The sequence below is a fragment of the Phanerochaete carnosa genome, assembly GCF_000300595.1.
Source record: "Phanerochaete carnosa HHB-10118-sp unplaced genomic scaffold PHACAscaffold_3, whole genome shotgun sequence".
NCBI lineage: Eukaryota > Fungi > Basidiomycota > Agaricomycetes > Polyporales > Phanerochaetaceae > Phanerochaete > Phanerochaete carnosa.
In genome coordinates this window covers 2,013,027-2,029,816 of record NW_006767630.1, presented here as the reverse complement: position 1 = coordinate 2,029,816, position 16,790 = coordinate 2,013,027, and the positions used below count along the sequence as shown (strand labels likewise).

The window sequence follows — 16,790 nt, the reverse complement described above, 5'->3', positions numbered from 1 at the left end:
TATATAATGTAATCGTAAGGAGTGACGCCCATCATCACCACGGCTCATGCAAGGCCGATGCAGCAATCAGGTACTCCTGCTATGTCTGCCCAAGTTGGTCAAAAAATAGAGTCATCATCTCATCTCATCTCAGTTTCTAATCCGCGCACTGCTTCCAGAGTACATTGCCCCTCGATGTTTTCTGACAGCCGGACTTCCAACGACAGACATTACCAAATCGAGTGATAGGTGTAAGAAGTTAAATCTCCGCCCGTATTACGCGCCCACACACGACACCACGGCTGCTTGAAAGCATACGTCCATCATCACCATCCTCCTCTGCTTTTCTCCCTCCTCTTACCTTCGACAACTATGGCGACACCTCGAGTAGACAGGTCCAAGAAGCCTTATAGCGTATGCTCAGCTCGCTTCGCCGCCTCTGAGCGTCCGCGCAAGCTCACCTGGTTCATTAGCGATCCGCGAACCGACCCCGAAGGTCAGATGGTGACTGGCTGCACGACAAGGCACCTGGCGTGGCGCCAGCCCGACAGAGCGCCCCGACAGCCTCAACCGCCGCTGATGCTTCCCCGAACACGAAGCTCCTCGTCTCAAACCTGCACTATGAGGTGACACCAAAAGACCTCACTGTGAGCCTCCATCGCACCTCGCCTTCTATGCCTCCCACGCTGATATGCATGGCCTCTGACGCCGCGTAGCAAGTCTTCGGTATCATAGGCACACTGGTTCGTGAGCCGTTAATTAGGGTACGATACTCCGAATGCACCGCCTCCACCTGAGAGAGACCGATTGCCGACGCGTCTCCTTTCGCTGTTCATTCTCACTTGCACGCATCACAAAGTACGACCGCAGCGGTCGCTCGACTGGCATCGCCATCATCTCGTACGAGACTGCCGCCGAGGCGAAGCAGGCATTGGCCCAGTACAATGGCAAGCTCTGCAAAGGTGTGTGCCTCTGGTGCCATACTTCAGTCACGGCTGCCCTCTAGAAGTCTCAAAACTCATTGCTGATTCGACTGTTTAGGCCAGCCGATGTCGATTGAGTTCGACTCCGGCCCTCCGCCAAGAGCACGTCGTGCCAGCGCCCCATCGTTGATCAATCGCATTCAGAAGCCGAACCTACTCGACCGTCTGGGCGGTAGTGACTCTCAAGCTCAGGATACCCGCGTTTCGTACTTTACTTCCTTTGCTACCCCTTAGCATCGATGCACTTACGCTTTGTGGTAGAACAAACGGCACTGGGCCCATCCGCACAAAACGCGGCGACCGCGACCGCAAGCCCGCTCCGCGCGAGAAAAAGGCAAAGGCGCAGCCTAAGTCCGCAGAGCAGCTCGACATGGAGCTCGACGCTTTTATGCAGGACGAGACTCCCTCGAATGCCGCTCCAGCGACTGAGGATGTTGAGATGAAGGTCTAATTTTGGGGCGATGGGTAAAATATGTTATGGCACGGACTTCGTTTTCTTGCGTGGTCTTGTGGCGAAATGACTTATGTCCCTCGCACCCTTTTCAATCTTCTTGTTAGCTCTTTACGATACTTCTGCTTAGTGGTTATCAAAATCGGTAAAAGCACTTGCGAAATCTGTTGAGTGAAGATGTCGTTATGTGTCGCATATATGTCACTCAAGGACGACCTGAGGAGGTGTGGTTGTACGTCTCATCCCCTTATACTTGTCAAGATCTGTTTACGAAAGTGATATTACAGAATGCTTTGTCTACTTTGCTGGTTACCTGCTGTCTGTGCGATCCAATTTTACTGTCACCCTCAAGAGCGCCCTTCCTCTGGGTCTTTCGGGCGCTCTTTGTAGCCCTCTGCATAGTTACCCAGCCTGCAATTCTCCGTGTCTAGCAATCCGTACCCAGCTATCAAAACCGGCACACACCTTCGTATATTGCGACCCGTCCTCGTTTCTCCTCTGCGGCGCAGGCTGTGGTATATTTCCCGGCTCCTTGGGCACCTTGCCATCCGGGTTCGCGCCGCGTCCCTGCTCACACCTCCATCAAAGAACGATTCTTTCACAGCCTAGGCATACGCACCGCTGCAGCACTCATCAATCCCGCCTTAGCGCCCTCGCTGCCGCGGTTGTCGTCGTTGCCTGGCAAGGGAATGCGTCGGCCTCCGTCGTCGCTCGACTCGACCTCGCCGTCATTGGTGCTCACGATGCGCGAGCCGTTGTGCATGTGGCCCGGATGTTGCTGGGCCCGACGAGCGATCCCTAGGGCATATATAACTCAGTTGACGATCACGCGGGTGCAGGAAGGCTGGTGGGGCTACGCACACGTCTGGTCGTCCTTGCGGTGGGCTGCGAAGCGTGAGTAGTAAAACGTCCCGAAAACGCCAACAAAGAAGGCCGTGCCGAGGAGCATCGTCTAGTGCTGCCATCTCAGCCGTTGTTTCCCCAACGCACCGCGCAACGAGATGCGCACCGTGAAGCTACCTCCGGTCTTGTGTGTCGTAGCACGCGGGCCTGTAGACATCGTTCCCGGCACTGCTGAACGCGTTTGCTGACGAGTTGGATGGAGGAGAGGAGAAACGTTTGTTTCGTCATGCCCGCTCGACGCTGGGTCTATATGCGGGTCATGCTGACACTGACAGGAGCTTCTCTTTTGGCTCGATCGCGCCCTCCGCCACCAAGACGACACCCTGCCTTATTTATCTCACCCGCCCCTTCAGATTGCCGCCACTCGGCGGATCGCTGCAGGAGCGGACACCCCGCTGCCCGTAGCGATACTTGACATGAGGAAATGAGGGTGTGATCTATCTTAGCTGCAAGCTGTTTTGTATCTAATGCGAAAAATACCCAAGCTCCAGCGCGTGAGTTAAGTTACATGAAAACAGTCGAGCAAGAGAGTCAAGCGACCTGTGCGTTTTCCTCCAGGGTCTCGGATATCTTCTCCTGAACAGTGGCGCGGACCGTTCGCACTTCTACACAAAGGCAACATCTTAGTCGCATGAAATGGAGCACACGCTTACCTGTGATGTTCTCGCAAGACCCCCCGTTTGGCATGAAAGCTTAGAACGAGAGTTATCGTTTCCCCAAGGCCAAAACGCCTTCGCAGGAAGGCGCTGTCAAAGCCGGGACAGAGCCCAGGACTGCCTCTGCCTTGTCGTCCATGCACTAACGCGTTGCCGGGGGCGGCACCAGCATGTTGGTTGGGTGTTCGGGCTGCTTGCCGTCAGGGAAGAAGCCACCGCCCTACAGTAATTCCGTGGGTCAGCCCAAGTAAGCTTCTGAATGTAGCGGTCGGCTTACTGTAATGGCAGACATGACGCGGCCGGTGATACCCTCGCTGCCGCGATTATCGTCGTTGTCAGGAAGCGGAATCGCGGCGGAGCCTTGACATAGTTGTTCGTGAGTACCAGGCTTCCGCTGCGGGAAATTGACAACAGAAGATGGGCAACACAAGAGGTGACCCAGATGTTCAAGTTTCAAGCATTTAGCATACAAGGAGAGTGGTTGCGGCGGCTCAAGCCTCAGGGATTGTCTGAACTGAAGATTGGATACTGTCTTGCGGGAAATAACCCTTTTACAGAGAGCCTCGTACGTCATTGTTACATGTCTTCACCTACTTCTTGAATTGCATATCGAGAGCCTATGCCCCCTGCGGTTTTGCCGGCGACCCCCGTCGGACATCCCGATCGCGCACCGTACCGGTGACTCTGGGCGTACCCATCTCTTTGGCCGTCGGCTGCTTCAGCTCCCTGTGGAGATCTAAACGCCCCCGCCATCAGTCAAATGAGTAACGAACTACAAAAAACGGAGAACGCACACGTCGGCTCGTCCATTCTCCTGTGCTTCTCTCGCTGGTAGAGGTAGTAGGCGAGATACACTCCTGTCGCGGCCGCTGTTCCAATGATCAGCGACTGGGGACGCAGTACTCAGCTTGCATCCGCGCGATTCCACCACAAACGGCCAGAGTGCGTACTCTGAAGTTGCCTCCAACTTGCGGTAGGGGACGCCCTGGTCCTGTGCTCATGGTGTTGGACTCGCCGGTAGTGGTGGGAGTGTGCAAGAGGGGCAGAGCCGATGTCAGTGAGTAAATAAGTCCCGTGATACTTGCGCTAGCTGTGCGCTTCGACGTCGATTACGCAAGAGCAGTTTAGACATGATGACGTCATTCATAGCGACTACAGTATGTCCAGCGCACGCCACATGCAGACGCCACCATGGTGCTGCAGCTTGATTCGGCAGGTGAGTTCATATCAAACTTATAACAAAAGATATTCTATACAATGCAATTTCCTGGTGAGACCACGCGCGATTAGCAATGCAAATGAAGAATGATGTTACTTGACTCACCTGAAAGAAACAATATGGGACCGAAATCATGAAACTAGGAATTGAAAGGAGGGAATCCGTCATGTCCTCGATAATGCCAGTTGACGGAGGAAAGTCAGGGCCTCATCGCCTGTCATGTTCGCGACTGCAGCAACATCCGGGATTGGGATCTTCTTGCTTGAGCTGGTGGCGTGTACAACCAACCGAGCGATCACTTCGCCGACTTCAACGAGACATGCGGCAACAATAAGCCTGCGCGAAACTCTCAGCATAAACATAGCCGAAGCTACACTATGCACACCTACCAGATGATGATCCAGGTGATACGGTCCATCGCGTTGTTATTCAGATGATCGTGAATCGCACCCAGCTAGTGTATTCATTAGCATGGTGGAACAGTCAGTACACCGGCAACACATACCAAGTCTTCGGCCACGGCGAGCTTCTCGTTCAATACGCCAACTCTAACACCTTTCATGAACATGTGAGCCAATATTTTACCCAAGCTTTCTACTGGATGTACTTACTAATTTCCATATAATCCCGTACGGCATCGTACAGCGCCCTCAAGCTCGCTTGTCCTTCTTCCCAGAACAGATCCGGAACGTCGAGCACGTTACTGACAAGATTGATGTCGCGCCGTAGTTTGAATAACCGTCCTGTTAACTTGAGCGCATCGGTACGAGAGACTGGGAGTGTTCCAGTGGTGGCGAGATGTGTAGGAATGGAAGTTGTCTGTGGCGAAGACAAAATGGCGTCCGTCACGGTTTCGTAGCGTGCGAGAAGTGTAGATTGCGCTAGGGCATGTGCGACTGAAAGCGTTCGGAGAGCCGAATGGGACTTGAACGCTGATACATATGATTACGAGTTCGCAACGAGACGATTGTGCATGCACTTACTGAAGAAATCGTTATAGATGCGGGGGTAAGCTATGAACGGTTTATACTAGTATACATTCAGCTTGAATTTTTGAGGAGTGAATTAATGACTAACCTCGTAGTGACACTCCTCAATCTCCCATCTGGCTTCCAGTAAGGGCTTCTGCATAATCTCGGCCGTCTCTACGTCTTCGAGAATGCTGCGCTCCTGTGCTTCGGCCAATCCAAAGAACACCACAACGCCGAACGCGAAGAACACGACCTCCGCGAAGGTATCAGGGTCAGGTTGAGGCGATCGTCTTGCGGGCGCAGGGACACTCGGCGAGATAGGTGAGCGTATTCTTGGGGTCTCAATTTCGGGTTCGCTGATAGCACCCGTCGCAGGCGGTGAAGTTCCCATGAAACCATTCATCTCTGTATACTCGGCTGGCGGTGTCGGTGCGCCGAAGTATGAAGAGGGCTCTGCAGCCTCCTCAGCTTCGGAGACAGCCGCAAGCATGAGATCCTCGGCTTCAGTCATGGGATCGTCTGGCTTGGTGGTAGGTGGGGCAGAAGAACGAATGTTAATGCCAGGGCCGTACCCAGGAAGAAGAGGTTGGTAGTATGTCTATTGAGAGGTAGGAGGTTTTTAGAGTACCCTCACACCCAAGGCAAATGAACATACGCACGACGTACATCGCCTCGTCGAATACCCTGGGCTGCGTATTATGCTCTCTCTTCAGGAAACTCGCAAGCAGTTTCATTCTGAAGCCCTCCGCAACGCAGTATGCGGTCATACGTTTGTAGCCCGCCTTCTCACGCTCGACTTTACTCATCCGTTCGCCTTCGCTCTTGACATCGCGTACACCGCGGTCGGTCTCGTACCCATGCTGGAGCTCTTCATCTTCATCCGGTAAAAGCGGTCTTGTTTGCGGTGCAGACGGGAGGAGAACAAGTTTCTGGGTGGTCTTGGACGTGCGCTGCGCTTTCGGCGCGCCCGTGACGGGGTTGATTCCACTTGTGCGGGGAAGTGCTCCTGAGAGTGAAGGCCTTCGTGACGGTGCTCGTGATGTAGGGTTGCCCGAGAGTGGACGCTTCGGACGCTTGAGACGAGGCAAGGGGGCGGTGGGTGTACGGCTTGGTGCTGGTCTTGACATAGCGATGGGAAGAGACGGATGAAGTGACCCGAGAGTAGAGTTCGACACGTCTGAAAGAGAGTTCGACAGTGGTTGATTGAAAGTGTCGCTCTGATAAGAGAACTCTTTCTCAGGCGAGAATCAAGCTGATCCGTAGAAAGTCGCGAAAGGCTGAGCTCAGGACGGCTAATAATTATGTTTCGCTGGTAGAACGAGTTTAAAAGTCGAAGTCAGGGTAGAGTCTGTCGACTATGATCCGACGTTTCGGTGAAGCACTCTGATTGGTTACTGACATGCTTCATATCGCGACGTCATACCCTCTCAGGCTCGAGGATCAGGCTCGCCGTTGACTGCGTCCTTCAGAGCTTTAACAGCCGCGTTTGATTACGTTCCGTGCTCATGGTCATTCTACTCAACTACTGTAACTGATACACATAAAGCCAGATACAGATTGAGGAAACAGAACGTCGAAGCGGCAGCAGACAATTATTCCTGAAAAGTACTACGAGTGCGCCACTGTCAAGGTATTCACGCTAATTGGTGGTTTACTGCAGGATCAACCTGAGCTCATGGCGACTTTGCTGCAAAGTTCTGGTAGGCAAGAAGTATTGCACAGATAGAGCTGAAGATGAAAAGCGGCAGGCAAAAGAAAGCAGAAGATGGTACGTCGCATGGAGCTCGAGTCACCCGTGTGATGTCGCTGCCGTCCTGCTCCAGAGCCCAGAGGCGATAATGGAGAATACTATGGTAGTGCTACGGGGTGTGCCAGGCAGTCTCGAAGATATTTCCGTGCCTGAAGATTTCCAGGGTGCAGTACCTTCAGCTGTGTGCATAATCTCCGATCTGGTCTACATTTCGTGTCGCTTTGACCCTCACAAACTGCACCTTACCAGAGGGTTCAGACTGGGAGGCCAAAGACCGCAGCAAACACCAACTGTAGTGCGAATATCGGGAGGATATTGCCATGTAGGGGGCAACTGATCAAAAGTACATTTATACGATTCCGAGTTCTCAACGCCTAGGTTATAAGCCACAACCCAAGCCAAAGATGTGAAACATGACTACGCATTAATAGTATGATAGAAGAACAAACGGTGTCCGTCGGAAAGGAACGCTATTCGGACTTGAATATCCGAAGTGACTGGCATGTGCAGCGGAGTTGGTTGTGAGTGCGAGGTGGTACAGTGAAGGTAGTAGATAAATAAGGAACGAGGTGTTTTGAGAAATCGTCCGTGAAAACTGGTTTGAGTATTATATCCGTAGAAGGAACGAAAGAACGAGGGAGAGGTGAATGCTCTACCCAACGACGGTCATTAAGCCGGGAACGCCCTTGGCATTCTCCAGAGCAACGGGCTGTTGCGGGTCGGCAGTCTCAGAGCGCGCAGCCAACGCAATGTAGCATATCTACAGGCAAACTGAGACGATGGGATATAGCAGACAAACACAGGTGCACGTACATCGACTTTGTATACACCGTCACGCTTAGGAGCGTGGATGAGGCATGTCCACCTAAGTGGTCGTCAGTCCCAAGCATCGCAGACATTGAAAAACCAGGAACATACTGTTCGTCAACAAGGACAGTTGCACCGATCATCTGCGCCTCCTCGAGCAGGTATGCCCGCATGGTCCTCAGCAGCCTCTTCACATCCACGCCGTCTCGGCAGAGGAACCGCCGTTGGTCCCGCAGCGGCACCCTACGCGCAGAGACGACGCCTTCACCACACAGTACAGGGTATGTTCTCGACTCGCCCGAAGACGACTCGATGGGGAACTGCTTGGCCTTGGCCTTGTCGCTCGACCGCCGCAACTTCACAATCATGTTGACGACGTGAGGGAGGCGGAGGGCTCTCGGGCGGGTTGAAGGAACGGACTGAGCTTCTTGTTGTGGCATCAATGGCGACGAAGGAGGAGAGCTAAAGGAGACCATGATGGACAATTATACTAGAAAGCTGAACAATTGAGAAGAGAAAGAGGCAACGTTGCGGGCGGCAAGGCGGCGTGGCATACGCCTTGCTGGCGGGACCTGTCCATATTTGGCAGGAGCAAAGATTCCACAAATTTTATGGACTTTTTCTCTGCATTTTAAGCACAGAGCTCGACGGCATCCACGAAGCATAGGACAGTGGAGGAGGGGCGGGCCATAAGCGCATAAGCCTTGGCAAAGGTAGGCATGGAAGGCGAGAAAGACGTAAAAAAGCAACATGTGGACTTATCGAGCGTTAATCCCGCTATTCACCCGAGCATGGGGATTTGCATACCGTGTCGGGCAGTCAGTCACACTGTTCAGCGATTCTGAAAGGTGTATTCTGCACGATAGGTGTGGCTGAAGACATGTGAGCAATATTACGTGTCGAATCCCCCCCACTCTTCGTACTCTTCCTTCTTGACCACTTCGCGCGGCTTGCGCGAGATGATGTCCTGGCCGGCCTGGGTCTTCTTCAAGCCAAGCATATTCTCGTGATCTGCGGATGGATGATGAGCTTGAATTCAGCTGGCGAGAGCGCTCACTCACATTTCCCCTTGATCATGTCGTCAACAATCGACCTGCTTCCAGAGGTGATGTATCGTGTTGACACGCCGCGAGCAACCAACGGCTGCGCAAGAAGTTCCTTCAACTCCGCCTTCAGGGCGGCCGTCTTTGCATTTGCCGTCTTGCGTTGGCGCTTGGAAGGCATAGCCACAGTGCCAACATCATCATCACTTAGACGAGTAAGCATGAGAACCTGCGTACCGAAAAGTTGCGGAGCTTACCTAAGACCAATGCCAGAGTCGAGCTCAATATCCATCGCTTCAGCTGCTTCCTTAAGCCAGTTTTTCTCATGCTTCTCCTTCCTAATCTTGTGCTGCAGGGAATCTATCTCTCTAGCGAGCTGTATGCGAGCCTTGAGTTTGTCCAGGAGATACAGCTCGATCGACATGTCAGGGATCTCTTCTTCCTCTGAGAGATGTTTCAGTACCACACGAGAGCAGCAGATACATGAGTACTCACGGCGCCCTAAACTTCCCAGCAGGGCGCGCACAATCCGCCGCTCATCGGGCGCAATCATGAGGAGACTGAAACCGCCCCGCATCGCACGAGCCGTTCGACCATTCCGATGAACATAGACATCTGCGGTGCGAGGTATCTGATAGTGGACAACATGGTCAACAGCAGGGATATCCAAACCGCGGGCGGCTATATCGGTCGCGAGGAGTATAGAATTTGGCATAGACTTGAACCTGTCTAAGTTTTTCAAACGCTGTCGCTGCTCCAGCTGGGAATGTAGTGGGAATGCCTTAAGCTGAAGCAGCTCCATAAGAGGCATGAGACGGCGAATGCCGTCGATGGACGAGAGGAAGATAAGAGAACGTCCTGGGTAACGAAGAAGGAAGTAATATAGATGTGCATCCTGTGCTCGTCGTCAGATGAGACTACAGGATGAATTTTCATAACAAACCTTGTCGTTCGTCAAGCAGTCGATTCTGCTCTCTCTGAGAGTAGAGACAACTCCACCTTCTGGGCTGAGGTCGATGACTTCGGGGTTAGGATCGCGGAAGTCCAAGCGCAGAAGCAAGTCGTCAAGGGTTGACGCAGGTTTACTGCTCTTGCGGCTGGGACGAGAACGCTTTTTCAGGTTTCGCTGCAGATCTTTGCTAAGAGTAGCAGAGAAGACAAGAGTTTGCAGCTCCTCCTTCATCTCTCCTTGTTCATCGGCCAAATCTTTCGCGACAGTGTTTCTGTCCTCATCGTGCTCAAATTCGGGTTCGATAGCTTCGTCCCTAGATATTATGAGCAACAGGAAAGCAGGAAGATGACCGCATCTACTTACTCTGATTGCTTCAAGGTAAGGCGAATGATATTGTCCAGCTCAGCGAAGTGTCCGTTCTCGATCATGCGATCAGCCTCGTCAAGGACCAAGAACCTGAGATGTTTGATATCATAGGCTAGATCCTCGTCTTCCTGCATGATATCCCAAAGACGGCCAGGCGTAGCCACGAGGACGTCCACGCCACGATCGAGAATACGACGTTGCTTCTGCGCAGACATGCCCCCGACAATTGCGGCGACACTCACAAGCGGGGGAGACCTCGCTTTTGACAACCCCTCGCTGTCCAACTTTGCTTTCGACTTGCCCTTGCTCTTCAACCGAGACCCCAGATCTGGCTCTTCCTCCTCTCGTTTCATTTTGACTGAAAAGACATCCACATTGTTGAGACAGGCGTTGAGATGAGACGACACTTGCAGAGCAAGTTCGCGAGTGGGTGCAAGTATCAACGCGCGCATAGGACGTCGTTGCCTCTGCGCCGGAGGCTCCACCTTGGCTTGGGTGAGGATGTAATGCAATATTGGCAGCCCGTAAGCAAGCGTTTTACCAGAGCCCTAAAGGCATGGAGTGAGTTCGGCTCTAGCACCTCTAAACACTGTACTTACAGTTTCGGCGATACCGACAACATCCTTGCCTTTGGTAGCGATAGGAATAGCCTTGGCTTGAATAGGCGTGGGGATCAGAAATCTCTGAGCATATAGAACGCGATTGAGTTGAGGGTGAAGGGAGAATTGATGCCAGGCGGGCAGAAGCGCTTTGACTAGATTAGAGTAAGCTATGTCCAATGATTAGAGCTTGACTACGCGACTTACCATCGAAAGGCCGCTCCTCAGGACGCTCTTCCGTGACAGTGGGCTCAACAGATGCTCTGGAGGGGCCTGCCTTGGTCTCCACATTGTGCGGTTGTGCGGTCTTCTTCGCGCCTTTCTTCGTCGGTTCGTCCTCAGTAATCTGTGCACTAGATGGACAACACGTTCAGATAACGTAGATCAAGCATACTCACATTAAACTTGATGATCCTACCGGCATCCGTCTCTTCGTAAACTACCTCGACGCCTTCCACCTCCTCTAGTTCCATGATGCCCTCGAGACCTGCGTCCAGGCCCGCTTCGTGCGCTTTAGATACGGTCTTCCAGGGCAGGTCACCAGCAGAAAGATGCCGAGTCTTGGTCTTCTTGCGCGCATCCTGCAGAGGGGCCTTTGCCTTGCGCTTTGTCTTGAGCTGTGCGACCATGGTGGACGCGACTGAGCAAAGACTCTGTGCCGAAGAGACCTGGGCGAAGATTGTTGGCGAGAAGCGTGCTGATTGGCTCTCCGGCTGCCCCGCCGGTCCTTCCTTTTTGGGAACACGTACGTACAGGAGTATTCGCCGGCGCTTGACCGCTATGTCTCTCTCTGGGCTACCCAGTTATGCTGCAAATATGCCGTGCAGAAGACGGCCAGATATTCGAGGTACTTGACACATATTGTGATCCATATCATTGCTGAGACGCGCGTAGGTCGATGCAACATTCCGGGATATTGATCGGTCCGTAACTGGTCTGAACTAACCGGCGAAAGTACCTTATCCATTTCGTGCTACAGGTTCGGGGGTCTGGAATACTTTCTGAAAGAACAGACTGGAGTAGACGAAGAAAACATACTTGCATATCTACCGGATGGACATAGGCTGCGCAGCGAGAATCTGAGGGAACTGGCTGGAACCCAGGACCAAGTGCGTGTTTAGCTGCATGAGGTTGTCACAATCTGCTACAACGTGCCGTAGACAGTCTTCGTATTCAACAAATCTTACCTGGATCTCGATATTGATCTGGTTCTGAGGCAGTTACGAGTCGATCCCCCGCTTCAGCCTTTAGTGGAAGGTGAGTTCTGACATCTAGGCCTCGCATACACTCATCGCAGAACTGTCAACATAGACACTATCGCCACCTCTTCTACACCGCCAGTTCGCCCTTCTGTACTGTCATCCTCATACCTGCACTCGGCCCATGCTCATTTTGACGCGGCGAACCGCACTTTACACGCGTTACACTGTCAACAAGAAGCGCTACGAATAGCCTCCAGCTCTCTTGATCTGCACGCACTCGATATCCAAGATGCGTTCGACACCATATTATCTGGTGCCCAAAAGGAGCTAGAGAAGCAGGAAGCTCTACTCAGAGGCCTCGACTCGGATTTGGAGGTTGTATCACGTGTAACCGTGCACAAAGAGTTTCTCAGTGCAAACCTCCGCAGAGCTATGGAGATGGGGGAGAAAGCACGGACGTTAGGAGACTATGTCAGCCAAGTGAAGATGAGACAGGTTGCAGAGACTTGCCAACGAACACATGGTAAGCGGTCTGATGTCCCACATGTCTTGAAGGCTAAGAGGCGAATAGACGACCTCAAGGCGAGGCTGCGGCAAGTTCAGGATACTATGACCGAGCTTCGCGAAGGTACCGACGATGTACGCGCTATTCTCTATGATGCAAGGTATAATTCTTCTTCGAACGTAGTGCAACTGTATATGCCATGTTGACATTGCTTGCAGTATACTAGATGACTCGGAGCTATGCACACGGAGGTCTCAGGATCTTCTAAACAGGATAAAGGACATTTCAATCACGATAGAAAGTGAGATGTCATGCTCTATTCAGAACGCCTTCATCTCAGTATTCGACAGAATCAGAATCACAGTCTGAGCAACATCTTAATGGTAAACACATTTGGCACCTATAATTTTGCTACTTGCTGAGACGCGATAGATCTCAGGCAGCTCGAGTCATCTCTGCGGGCAGAGCTTCAGAGGATCACTGGGAACAAGGTTGGTTCAGCAAACGTCTGACTAATGAAAACTGATACATAATGGTGACAGAACGACTACACGGAGAAATTCATTCGAGCCCTGAGACGGATTAGTCTGTTGAACAACTATGTTGTTCAGCTTCCCTCTACCCTGAAGTCCTTGCAGATGAGCTTCCGCACGAAAACCAGCTTCTCGCATATACAGCGGCTACACAATATGCTATATGCATATGGCGCGACAGTGGTCGAGATAGTTCGCCGGAAAGAGTTCGGTAGGTTTTTAGGATTCTATGGCGTAGTGATTTCCTAACTGCTGAGCATCTTGCCAGCGCAGTTCTTCTATCAGCGCGCCCAGAGCATCTTGGAGGTCATGGCCAAGCTATCGTACGTGCATTCATCTTCGTTGATGGCCCAGTCAGATTTACGATATACATGATAGGGCGAATGAACGCAAGCGGCGACAGGTGTATCGCGGAGAAATGCACGGCCTTCTGCCCTTTGACACCAAGAGCATGGACGATCCCGTCCCCTCAATCGACTTTTCTCCAGTTGGGTCTAACGAGCTCCCATACTCGCTTCACCGTGCCGACATCGATGGTAGCATAATCTGACCTACCCGATACCCAAAGGCTAACTCATGAGTACCAGACTTCTTGCACGTTTTGGACGATCTAGAGCGCTTCGCGCGACAATCGCCGCATTCGGATGCTCTTGAGTCAATAATGGAAGCTCGCACCGGCATTGAGAAGCTCCTCAATAAGATGGATACATTGGAGGCGGGCTTCGACCGTATCGCGGAGCGATCTCGTGCGTCATTCAATATGTTTACTTCACACTGACAAGGATCTAATACGTAACAGTCTTGTCATCGTCAAGGTTCCTGGAGCACCGAAGGCGAAGTAGGTGTGGCGTCAGAGAAATCTCATGACAAACACTAACTTCTGTCACCTATAGACACCGAGGAGAATGAGCAAGCCTACGCGGATCTAGAGCAGCAAATTTCTCACCTGACAAAAAGCAAGGAAGAGCGGGCAGCGGCATTTTCCCAGGAGAAACGGGCATTGGAAGAGGAACTCTCCCGCTTTCGTGCACAGCTGGATAACTCCGAGACATCCCGGGATCAACAGGACCGGGACTTGCATGCCATGAGAGCACAGCTTGAGAGCGAGATCACGTCGAGACGGGTACTGGAGCGCCGTAATGCGGAGCTACTGGTCGAAGCGGACGTGCAACAGAATGCCCTAAAGGATGCACTCGCGGAGGCGACGGATCAGACGAAGACGGCCGAGATTCTCCGACAGGAGCTGTCGCACGCGCGCGCCGAGTACGAGGACATGAAAGCCCTCGAGCAGCGCAACCGGGACAAGATCCAGTCGCTGCTGGAGGAGCAGGCGAATGCGCTCCGGCGGCTGGACGAGGCACGGGCGCGCGGCGAAGACCTGCAGGCACAGATCCAGTCGGCAAGGCTCGAGAGCGACGAGGTCAAGCGGGCGCTTATGGAGGCAGGCAGAGAGAAGGACCGGCTTTTGCGCGCACAGCTCGCCGAGCACGACCGGATCATGCGCGACCACATCGCGGAGGCGGACGGAGACCGCGCGGTTCTCGAGCACCAGCACCTCGAGCTCAAGGCCTCGCTCGAGGACGCCCAGCGACAGCTCAAGGATACGCAGGCCCGATGCGAGACTGCGAATTCGGATGCGGTCGGCCTACGAGAGGAGCTCCAGCGGGTCGAGCACGGGCTTCGCGAGGCGCGGCACGTGGAACGGGTCCTCCGCGATGATGTCCGCGCGGGCAGGGCGTCTCAAGCGGACTACGAGCAGCGGCTAGAGGAGAGTAGTCGGCTCGTTGCGCAACTGCTTGACGTCGCGGTGGCCTTCCGGCAGACGCATGTGAAGGCGTTGAACGCTATCCAGGCGATGACATCACACCCCTCGTCATCCAAGGCCGGTGGCAGTCTGAGCATGACGGAATCGGGGCTCGGCGGAGGCGTGCGACGCGGGGGCGCGGTCATCGTGAACCACATCGAAGAGCCGTTCCCTGTGGACCCGGCCGACCCAGCAGCGGGCCTCGAAGCGCTCCGGGCCTTTGACCACGACCAGTTCCTTGAGGCCGTAAACAAAGTCGCGCAGACGATCCGCAAGTGGCAGAAGCAGTGCAAGGAATATCGCGAGAAGGCCAAGGGCAAGATTTCGTTCAGAAATTTTACGAAGGGCGATCTTGCGCTCTTCCTCCCGACACGTAATTCGGTGACGAAACCCTGGGCAGCATTTAACGGTGAGTTTCACTTGATTTGGCAAGTCTCTCGCTTGCTCTATCGATGCACGGGGCTAGAAAAATAAGCTAAATACCGAGATTTCTCCATTTTCTCTAGTGTCTTTCCCTCATTACTTCCTGAAACCGACTGGTCATCTTGGCGAGCAGCTGAAGACTCGTGAATGGATCGTCGCCCGCATCACGTCCATCACGGAGGGCGTGGTGGACCACAAGGTACCGGCGAAATCTTTTTGCTAGACTATCAAGGGGACAGCTTGCTGACTTTCCATTGTTTCTGTCGAATCAGGATGCCAGCACGAACCCATATGGTCTTGGGGATGGCGTCAAGTACTATATGCTCGAAGTCGAAGATTGGACTCAGCCATCCTCCTCATCAAAACGCCGGACAAATGCAAAGAAGAGCCCTCTATCACCAACTGAACCGGGACCGTCAACAACGCTTGAGGAGACGCGGGAGCCTACGCCTGGGCCTCCAGATCCCGATGCAGAGGTTGAGGAACCCTTCCCGTCGCGATCGCCGACCTCGAACCATTTTGCGTCTCGTGCGCGAGGCAACTCTGCGACCTCGGCAGGTCCGTCGTCCCTGTCGCGCCTCCTTGCGCAGGCCCCGCAGGAGAATTCGTCGGAGAGCAGCGTGCAGTCGCGGCCGCACACGCCTCCGCTACTGACGCCGCCGTCAATCCAAGAGCCTGAGCAGCCCCAGCAGCCTCCACCGTCTCCGCAATCTCCACAACCACCGCAATCTCCACAGACTCCACATCCTCAACAGTCTCAACAGCCTCAACAGCCTCAACAGCCTCAAAAGCCGCCGTCGTCCCCGTCACTTACGATCGTGACACCACAGAGCGCAAATATCCCACTGCCGCTGCGCTCAGGCTCTCGCGCATCTCGGCTGTCGACCTCGTCGCGCCTGTCGAGTGCACGGCTACCGTTCGCCGGCGGTCCTGCCAAGGCCGTCGCGACGACCGCACTCGCATCGGAACCAATCACCCCGGGGTCGACAGTGTCCCCCTCGGAGGTGTTCAGCAGCCCGCCAGGGTCGCCCGAGGGCCTCAGCGCCTCACCGGACGGCTCGCAGACAGGCGGGCTCTCGAACGTTCTCGCGGCGCACCAACACGCCCATCACCCCACACATCTCGCGCGGCGCGGCAGCAGCCGCACGACGGCGTACCAGCCCGCGCGCGGCTCGCCGTTAAGTCCCACGGCCGCGCTGACCGCTAGCGCCACGGCGGGGCCCGTGCTCAGTGGCGCGGACGTCGCCTCTGGTGTGTCTGCGGGCCTGACCGCACGCACCCGCCTCGCAAGCCTCGCGAGCAGCTGGGGGGTGTCGTTTGGCCGCAGGCGGGGGATGATGGACTCGCCTGGCCCGCCGGGTGTGTCAGGCTCGGGTGGTGCGACGAGAGGCGCGAGCACGCGTGAGGAGCGCGCGAGCCAGTAGACGCGGCTCTGGGTCTGGAGTGCCTGTTTTTTTTTTTCGCGGGCAGGGGAAAAGTGGTGGCGGTCGCGCTGATGCGTAGTTTATCCGTTTGCTGATTTTTTTTTTCGCTTTGCGATGGTGCCAGCTCTAGACTGTCTCATGCGTTGCTCTATATTTGCTGTCGATGTTAACACGCTTGCAATAATGGTACTGCTCTTCATTACGGTGGCTGGTCTCAGGG

The 16,790-nt window shown here is 54.0% G+C and overlaps 5 protein-coding genes across 5 annotated transcripts; 2 read left to right on the top strand and 3 right to left on the bottom strand.

The window, feature by feature from the left end:
- The first annotated feature begins 269 nt into the window (after positions 1 to 269).
- PHACADRAFT_206888 (uncharacterized protein) lies at positions 270 to 1,643 on the top strand. Its single transcript, XM_007393315.1, has 6 exons — positions 270 to 393; positions 453 to 626; positions 696 to 743; positions 839 to 941; positions 1,021 to 1,168; positions 1,224 to 1,643. The coding sequence occupies exons 1-6, from the start codon at positions 352 to 354 to the stop codon at positions 1,411 to 1,413; spliced, it is 705 nt and encodes a 234-aa protein (XP_007393377.1). The 5' UTR covers positions 270 to 351; the 3' UTR covers positions 1,414 to 1,643.
- A 117-nt stretch (positions 1,644 to 1,760) lies between these two features.
- Positions 1,761 to 2,473, bottom strand: PHACADRAFT_88807 (uncharacterized protein; the record flags this gene model as incomplete). Its single annotated transcript, XM_007393314.1, has 5 exons — positions 1,761 to 1,824; positions 1,877 to 1,980; positions 2,033 to 2,211; positions 2,275 to 2,365; positions 2,423 to 2,473. The coding sequence occupies 5 exons, from the start codon at positions 2,471 to 2,473 to the stop codon at positions 1,761 to 1,763; spliced, it is 489 nt and encodes a 162-aa protein (XP_007393376.1).
- Positions 2,474 to 4,280: 1,807 nt separating this feature from the next.
- PHACADRAFT_139625 (uncharacterized protein) lies at positions 4,281 to 6,473 on the bottom strand. The gene is made up of 7 exons (XM_007393313.1): positions 5,822 to 6,473; positions 5,269 to 5,760; positions 5,175 to 5,220; positions 4,803 to 5,123; positions 4,697 to 4,746; positions 4,581 to 4,645; positions 4,281 to 4,527 (listed from the first exon to the last, which is right to left on the bottom strand). The coding sequence occupies exons 1-7, from the start codon at positions 6,287 to 6,289 to the stop codon at positions 4,356 to 4,358; spliced, it is 1,614 nt and encodes a 537-aa protein (XP_007393375.1). The 5' UTR covers positions 6,290 to 6,473; the 3' UTR covers positions 4,281 to 4,355.
- A 335-nt stretch (positions 6,474 to 6,808) lies between these two features.
- Positions 6,809 to 11,367, bottom strand: PHACADRAFT_182435 (uncharacterized protein). The gene is made up of 11 exons (XM_007393312.1): positions 11,078 to 11,367; positions 10,887 to 11,025; positions 10,680 to 10,834; positions 10,078 to 10,628; positions 9,706 to 10,027; positions 9,258 to 9,657; positions 9,020 to 9,206; positions 8,781 to 8,968; positions 7,831 to 8,730; positions 7,726 to 7,777; positions 6,809 to 7,672 (listed from the first exon to the last, which is right to left on the bottom strand). The coding sequence occupies exons 1-9, from the start codon at positions 11,306 to 11,308 to the stop codon at positions 8,612 to 8,614; spliced, it is 2,292 nt and encodes a 763-aa protein (XP_007393374.1). The 5' UTR covers positions 11,309 to 11,367; the 3' UTR covers positions 6,809 to 7,672; positions 7,726 to 7,777; positions 7,831 to 8,611.
- A 13-nt stretch (positions 11,368 to 11,380) lies between these two features.
- Positions 11,381 to 16,764, top strand: PHACADRAFT_139619 (uncharacterized protein). The gene is made up of 17 exons (XM_007393311.1): positions 11,381 to 11,526; positions 11,574 to 11,602; positions 11,659 to 11,788; positions 11,840 to 11,936; positions 11,991 to 12,404; positions 12,453 to 12,546; positions 12,605 to 12,687; positions 12,737 to 12,769; positions 12,819 to 12,877; positions 12,929 to 13,130; positions 13,188 to 13,242; positions 13,298 to 13,455; positions 13,507 to 13,665; positions 13,719 to 13,757; positions 13,813 to 15,132; positions 15,230 to 15,345; positions 15,419 to 16,764. The coding sequence occupies exons 1-17, from the start codon at positions 11,485 to 11,487 to the stop codon at positions 16,568 to 16,570; spliced, it is 4,182 nt and encodes a 1,393-aa protein (XP_007393373.1). The 5' UTR covers positions 11,381 to 11,484; the 3' UTR covers positions 16,571 to 16,764.
- The last annotated feature ends 26 nt before the right edge of the window (positions 16,765 to 16,790 follow it).

Bases quoted from the DNA above. Each gene is read 5' to 3' on its own strand.
- PHACADRAFT_206888 (XM_007393315.1), top strand. From the start codon at position 352: ATGGCGACACCTCGAGTAGACAGGTCCAAGAAGCCTTATAGC. The intron at 942-1,020 runs GTGTGTGCCTCT...TCGACTGTTTAG, and splicing joins CAATGGCAAGCTCTGCAAAG to GCCAGCCGATGTCGATTGAG. The intron at 1,169-1,223 runs GTACTTTACTTC...GCTTTGTGGTAG, and splicing joins GCTCAGGATACCCGCGTTTC to AACAAACGGCACTGGGCCCA.
- PHACADRAFT_139625 (XM_007393313.1), bottom strand. From the start codon at position 6,289: ATGTCAAGACCAGCACCAAGCCGTACACCCACCGCCCCCTTGCCTCGT. The intron at 5,761-5,821 runs GTGCGTATGTTC...ACCTCTCAATAG, and splicing joins TCGACGAGGCGATGTACGTC to ACATACTACCAACCTCTTCT. The intron at 4,528-4,580 runs GTAGGTGTGCAT...AGTTTCGCGCAG, and splicing joins ATCACCTGGATCATCATCTG to GCTTATTGTTGCCGCATGTC.
- PHACADRAFT_182435 (XM_007393312.1), bottom strand. From the start codon at position 11,308: ATGGTCGCACAGCTCAAGACAAAGCGCAAGGCAAAGGCCCCTCTGCAG. The intron at 11,026-11,077 runs GTGAGTATGCTT...TCTAGTGCACAG, and splicing joins GTAGGATCATCAAGTTTAAT to ATTACTGAGGACGAACCGAC. The intron at 9,207-9,257 runs GTGAGTACTCAT...AACATCTCTCAG, and splicing joins GCTGGGAAGTTTAGGGCGCC to AGGAAGAAGAGATCCCTGAC.
- PHACADRAFT_139619 (XM_007393311.1), top strand. From the start codon at position 11,485: ATGCTGCAAATATGCCGTGCAGAAGACGGCCAGATATTCGAG. The intron at 12,405-12,452 runs GTAAGCGGTCTG...AGAGGCGAATAG, and splicing joins GACTTGCCAACGAACACATG to ACGACCTCAAGGCGAGGCTG. The intron at 13,666-13,718 runs GTGCGTCATTCA...AATACGTAACAG, and splicing joins CCGTATCGCGGAGCGATCTC to TCTTGTCATCGTCAAGGTTC.